The sequence below is a fragment of the Hibiscus syriacus genome, unplaced genomic scaffold, assembly GCF_006381635.1.
Source record: "Hibiscus syriacus cultivar Baekdansim isolate YM2019G1 unplaced genomic scaffold, ASM638163v2 tig00112738_pilon, whole genome shotgun sequence".
Lineage (NCBI taxonomy): Eukaryota > Viridiplantae > Streptophyta > Magnoliopsida > Malvales > Malvaceae > Hibiscus > Hibiscus syriacus.
The window spans coordinates 2,547,144-2,554,217 of NW_024063392.1; the positions used below are offsets into that span (position 1 = coordinate 2,547,144).

The following is a 7,074-nucleotide window of genomic DNA, read 5'->3' on the forward strand; positions in this document are numbered from 1 at the left end:
AATCATTCTATTATTATTGATGAACCACACACCCATATATTGTCATAGCAATCACTGCCACTGTCATGCAAAGGACGGACATACGGAGAGCTTAGGGCACACACATTGAAGTTTATGCGTCTTCCCCATCGAACCAAAGACGTGTTGTTGTTTGTGAGTCTTCTATGACTGAAAACGCATTGTACGTATGCAGTCTTCTAAAACTGCATGAAGTACCTGAGGTCTTTGGCTTTAACTATAACAAACGTCCTAATTGAAGAAATAATCTTGTTATTGGATTATTTTGGTAATTTTTTTAAACACATTGTCCTGACCATTTTGCCCATAAAACTCGTACAAGCCAATTTACCATTAGTCATTAGGCTAATTGTTTGTCGGCTATGCCATGTAAAAACACTAAACATTTATGATAGTATGTTATATCTAATAATTTAATGAAATAAATTCATTAAATAACTTCGATAATAAAATATAATGTTATTCCCTTTAAAGATTTTAAATTTAAATAATTATATTTATATATATATATACACGCATTATCAACTACCATTAAAAGTTGACTTATTAAAATGAACAAAATTATAACGTAAAAGTTATCACATTGACAACATGTGACTTTAAAATATGTCCTTCAAACTTAATTTTATTAAAAATGAAATAAGAATTTTTTTTTATTTATTTAATGATTTTGCAACTTCTTTATAATCTCGTTGTTTTACAACTAATTAATTAAAAAATGTTTTTTATTTTAAAAAATTCAAATTTTAAGTTTTGATGCTTAATGGCATCATAAATATAAAGTAGTATATGTTATAAATATTTTCAATCATTTGATAATGAACGCTCAATTATCATGTTACAATTGTTAGTGTTCGAACTTGTGAACTTTAAGAACAACGATTTCTTTAACCACTGAAGTAAATTGATTCGTGAAAAGTTAAAATACAGAAGGTTTGAAATTGCATACAAATTTGTAGTAAAACTCCTAATTAATTTTTTTCATATTTAATATAGTCAAGTTTAAAGAGAAGTATACCTGTAAAGACACGTGTATTACTTAATTGATTAAAGATGATATATCAACAAAATTTCATTGAAACTAAATCTTTATATTGATATATATGATAAATTTCAAATTAATGTACTAAGTAGAAAATTAGATTTAAAATAAATCCAAAACAATGCTAATTAAAAATTAATTTCAAGTATTAAATAATTTTTTAAAAAAATCATACATTCTATTCGTCCTACTAAAATTGTCATTGATCTTTTTTAGTCATTTTTTTATTATTTGAAATTTATTATTAATAAAAAATTTTAAAAAAATAGTTTCAAAACTTCAATATAATAATTTTTAAATATATATTTAGGGGTGCTTAATGAGTTGAACAACTCAAACTCAACTCGGTCAAAACTCGATAAAAGCTTGACTCGGATTGACTCGAATCAAACTCGAGCTCTACTCGAGATCTTAACGAGTTGAGTCGAGCAAAGTCCAAATCGACTCAATAAGTTCGCAAACAACTCGTTAATTTTTTTTTATAACTTTTCAATATTTATCTTAAAAAATTACTAATTTACTAATAGATAATAAAAAATAATAAATTACTAATATATTAATTTTTAATAAATAATTAAAAATATTAAATTAATAATTATTATTTTACTACACCCAAAAATCAAATCTTAATTATTATTTTAATGTATTTATATATTATTATTTTGGTGTTCAGACTTTGAATTTATTTCATACACTCTTTCGATAATTTTATTGTTAAATTTATTAATTTATGTTTATATTAAATTCTATATAGTATTAGTAGATTTGATTTATAGTTTAAAAAATAAAATAAAATTCGGTGAGTTTAACTAACAACGAGGCGAGTAACGAGCAAAGAGTCGACCAACAAATTTTCTTTCGCAATCGACTTGCTCAATAATATATATTATAAAATTTAATTATTTAAAATATCTAAATTAATTACGATTAAAATTTTAAAAAAATGATTACCAAACGATAATGAAAGACAAATTTAATAAGACTGAAGAAGCATCATTAAATATTTAAAGTCAAGATCGATAAAATAAAAAAATAGGGTAAATTATATAAATGATTCTTTGATTACATTTTATTAAGTTCTTGAACTATTAAAAGTTATAAAATGATCCTTTAACTATAGAGTGTTGGTTTGTTGATTCCCTCGATTATTAAAAGTTACAAAATGATCACTTCACTATTCATATGTTTCAAACTTGTCCTTTTTTGTTAAAAAATAATAATATTCTAAGCAGAACGTTAACATACTAATTGTGATATGATAAAAGATCTCATAATCTCAAACAACTATTATATCCCGATTATCATGTTAGCGTTCAGCTTATAAAACGACCAATTTTTTAATTAAAAAGGACGAGTTTGGAATATAATAAATATTTAAGTGATTGTTTTATAATTTTTAATAGTTGATGGACTTAATAAAGTAGTACACTATAGTTGGGGGACCATTTGAGTATTTTACCAAAATATAAAGGGAAAACAAAATCTCATCGGCTGGAGGTAACATGAATAAAGTAGGCAAATACAGGAGTTTTCCTACAAAAGCAGAGCATTGAAATTATGAATGCATAAAGTGACAAACTTTGTTATTATTAAATAAATTCCAATTCCAAATTTTCAAATGGAAAGTTTTGTTTTTTGCTCTCAATTTGTTAATCGAAAGCTGCAAACGATAAGACCAAAAACTCTATTAAAATCAGCCCTCCTTCCAGGATGGAGCATCGTATATATTAAATTAGTAAAATAATGAGAAAGAACCAATGTAAAAGAAGTCTATAGATTGATGATGCTCGATGTTTTTTCCAGCATCTTCATCCTTTTTATGAAAAAAAGACCGGTTCCAGAAGCTGCAGCTTTGAGAAATGAAGGGTCAAGTGGTATGGCTTACTGGGTTCTTGTTTTTACATTTAATGGCGGCTATGGCAGAAGAAACCCAGAATCTGAAAACAAAAACCTACCCGTTTGGGCCATTTGACAGTTCCTACTACGACAGTTTCGCCGTCATAAAGCCAGCCACAATCAGCAACGATGCCCTTCAAATCACCCCTGATTCCGTCGGAAACTTCAGCCTCAACGACAGGTCCGGCAGAATCTTCTTCAATCAAACATTCAAGCTTTGGGATGGAGATTCCAAAACGAAAACAGTTCGCAAGGTAGCTTCGTTCAATACGTCTTTTCTTATCAATGTCTTTCGAGTTAATAACTCGGTTCCCGGAGAAGGTGTCACTTTCCTCGTTGCCTCAAACGCCGCCATTCCTCCCGGCAGTTTCGGACAGTATCTAGGACTGACGAACTCATCGACCGATGGTCTTTCCTCCAACAACCTCGTGGCCGTCGAACTCGATACTTTTAAACAGGACTTTGATCCGGATGACAACCATATTGGTCTAAACATCAACAGCGTTCGGTCTAAAAAGACAGTGTCTTTGTCCGATTTCGGCATCGAAATTGCTCCCAATGGCACCAAGTTTCACGTTGTGTGGGTTGAATATAATGGCTTGAACAAGTCGATACAAGTTTACATAGCCGAGCAGGATCAGGTTTCTTCCCCGACACCTCCCAAACCATCCAAGCCGGTTCTTAGCGCTGATCTTGATCTCAGCAGCGTTGTCGAACAATACTCGTATTTCGGCTTTTCGGGATCAACAGGCAGCCATGTTCAGCTCAACTGTGTACTGAGATGGAACTTGACTGTCGAAATACTTCCTGGTGGGAACAAAGGATCAAATTCGTTCAAGATTGGGATTGCAGTTGGTGTCCCAGTAGTTGTTCTTGTCCTTCTCGGAGCATTAATTTATTATCGGTACAAGAAACGGAAGACCAGATCTGATCCTAACATACTAGGAGCACTCAAGAGTCTTCCCGGGACTCCCAGGGAGTTCAAGTTTAGGGATCTGAAAAAGGCCACCAACAACTTTGATGACAAGCACAAGCTCGGTCAAGGCGGATTCGGGGTCGTCTATAAAGGGTCGCTGCCGAAGGAGAATCTTGAAATCGCGGTGAAGAAGTTTTCCGGTGACATTAAGGGAAAAGATGATTTCTTGGCTGAGCTTACCATCATCAATCGGTTGCGCCACAAGCATCTTGTCCCCTTGTTAGGTAACTTATATCTCCATTGTTGTCATTGAGATTTAGATACTGTCGTATATGTGTTAATTGCCAAATTAACTTTCTTTCTCTGTCAAATTAATTGCTAGCCATTTCTTCTTCCCTCTCCCTCTTTCATGAAATCTTCCAGTTCCATGGTCTGTTTAATGCAAATACAAGGTATCTAATATTGCTGCATATCTGTCATACTTAAATATGAGAGAACCTATCCTTAGATTAGTTGATTCGCAGAATAATTTTTAAGTGACAACGTTTAACAAGTCTGAATTCAAACTCGGCATTTATATTATTTTATTAACTAGTTGTGATGTTTATCATTTTTTTATTTGAAATAAACTACTAAAATATCTACATCACTTGGTAGTTGATCATAAAGTATACTTTTTCCCACTTGAAGAGGCGTGATTAATTCAGCGTCGCTGTTTTGGGTTATAATAAACAACTAATTATTTCCGAACATGATAAGTTTATGTTTGTTGGAAATCATTATCATTCGTCTTGTCCGATGCAGCATCACATGGCATCATGCAAGAGTTAGATAGCTGCAGTTCTAAGAATCGAAAGGCATATAATATATGTATATAGTTTATAGCACCAGTTATCTTCAATCCTAAGTATATTAAGTTTATTGAAATTTGCAGGATGGTGTCACAAGAACGGCATGCTGCTTTTAGTTTATGATTACATGCCGAATGGGAGCTTAGACGCTCATATATTTTGTGGCCCGGAGAAGACTACACTTGATTGGAGTTTAAGGTACAAGATCGTATCTGGAGTAGCCTCTGCTCTACACTACCTTCACAACGAATATGACCAAAAAGTGGTGCACCGGGACCTTAAGGCTAGCAACATTATGCTCGACTCCAACTTCAATGCCCGGTTAGGTGATTTCGGGTTGGCTCGAGCCATTGAAAACGAGAAGACATCTTACGCGGAGCTCGAAGGAGTGCCGGGCACCATGGGGTACATTGCCCCCGAGTGTTTCCACACCGCAAAGGCCACCAGGGAGTCGGATGTTTACGGATTCGGTGCGGTTTTGCTAGAAGTGGTGTGCGGGAAACGTCCGTGGACTAAGATAGGTGAGTTCCTACTACTGGTAGATTGGGTCTGGTGTCTGCACAGAGAAGGGAAGATATTCGAGGCAGTCGATGAGAGGCTAGGCGGCAACTATGTAGTCGAAGAAGCCGAGAGATTGTTGTTACTTGGCCTTGCATGTTCGCATCCTATTGCAAGTGAAAGGCCTAAAACACAGGCAATCCTTCAGATTCTATCAGTGTCCATGGCAGTGCCCCACGTTCCACCTTTCAAACCGGCATTTGTTTGGACTTCAATGCCCGGACCGGACAGTTTCAGCATCACCTCGAGCTTCACTAACACCGCCGATATCACTCCGGTGTCATCAGGATGGACTCCACATTATTTTAGCAGAGATGCTCAAGGTGAATTAAGTGATGGGAGTGCTCTCATATGAAAACAAATAGATGGACCTTACATTCAACATTTATGCTTTATAAATGGGATAGTCCCTTTTCCTTTTACTGTTTTAAACTTTTTTTTCCTTTTTACTGCTTTGCTGATTTATCTTGGGGGGGGGGGGGTGGAATGCAAATGTACATTTTGGATTACATATATTTATATATAAATTTTATTTTCAACACACTTCTAATATAATATTTGTCTATTTATTTCTTTTATTTTCATGTTTAATGTGTAATTGTTGTACCTAAAAATTAAAGTGGTAAATTATATTGGTGATTCCTTTTATTTTTGGTCTCTTATTTTGATCACCGGCTTTAAACAAAAGTTATATTTTGTTCATTTTTATTTTCGATATGTCATCATTGAATTATTAATCAATGATACAAACCATTAATAAAAATGGGTAAATTTAATTTGACCCCTAAATTTTAAACAAAATATTATTTTGAATTTAATCTTTAAATAAAATATTAATTTAATTTTTTAAAATTTAGATAAAATATTAATTTGACTCATGAATGCAAACAAAATCCATGTAACAACTATCACTCATCGTTGTTTCCTGTCAGCGTTGATTGCCACCACAATCACCACCGATCATTAGAGACAAAGATATTTTTTTGTATAAACTTTTTTTTAATTAATCAGTGGTATTCGATTTATTGACTGACTAATCCAGATCGGGTATTACAGAGGTTATGGCAACCCTCCCAACCCAGTTTGCTCTATTCGCAGACGCTAGGATTTGAACCTCTGACTTTACTTAAGGAACCTAGTGAATCATCCCATTAGACCAACTAGTTGTTGGTAAACCTATTTTAAGTTTTAAGCTTAAACAAATATATTGCAATCCTTGAGGCTTGAACATGTTTAATAAAGATGCTTTAACAAGTTGTGATAATCTGCCTGCAGTTTGTTCGGGCACTTTTTCTACACATGGTAATGTATGCAATCAACATATTCTACCAGAGACGGTAAATAATGAAATGTGGAGGATTCAGAAATATTATTTAAGATGGGCTCATACATATTAATAATAAAAAATAAATTTTGAATAAGTATAAATAAAATTTTAGGATGAAAATTTTCATTAAAATGAACAATTAAAATAAAAAAATTTAGATTTCAAGATTGACATATGTCCACCCGGATCGTAAAATACATCCGCCACCGTATTGAATTACGCCTTCGTATTTGGTTTCATTGCCTCTGAGTTTTGGGCTTGGAACATTGCCACTAGGAACTAAGATCAACATTCAACAATCAGTTTACTCAATATTTTGCAGTTTATATTCATCATCTTATTCCTTCCATTCAACATCTTGTACTGATGGAGTCGATTCTTCCTTCTCACATGCTTGTTTCATTGTATCTGAGCTCCTCTGTACAAGATAAATTAAACGGCAAATGTGAATCATTTTTACATTAAA

The 7,074-nt window shown here is 33.1% G+C and overlaps 1 protein-coding gene across 1 annotated transcript; it reads left to right on the forward strand.

Annotated features, from left to right (window-relative positions):
- The first annotated feature begins 2,826 nt into the window (after positions 1-2,826).
- LOC120183014 (probable L-type lectin-domain containing receptor kinase S.5) lies at positions 2,827-5,741 on the forward strand. Its single transcript, XM_039187814.1, has 2 exons — positions 2,827-4,156; positions 4,807-5,741. The coding sequence occupies exons 1-2, from the start codon at positions 2,920-2,922 to the stop codon at positions 5,634-5,636; spliced, it is 2,067 nt and encodes a 688-aa protein (XP_039043745.1). The 5' UTR covers positions 2,827-2,919; the 3' UTR covers positions 5,637-5,741.
- Positions 5,742-7,074: the final 1,333 nt, after the last annotated feature.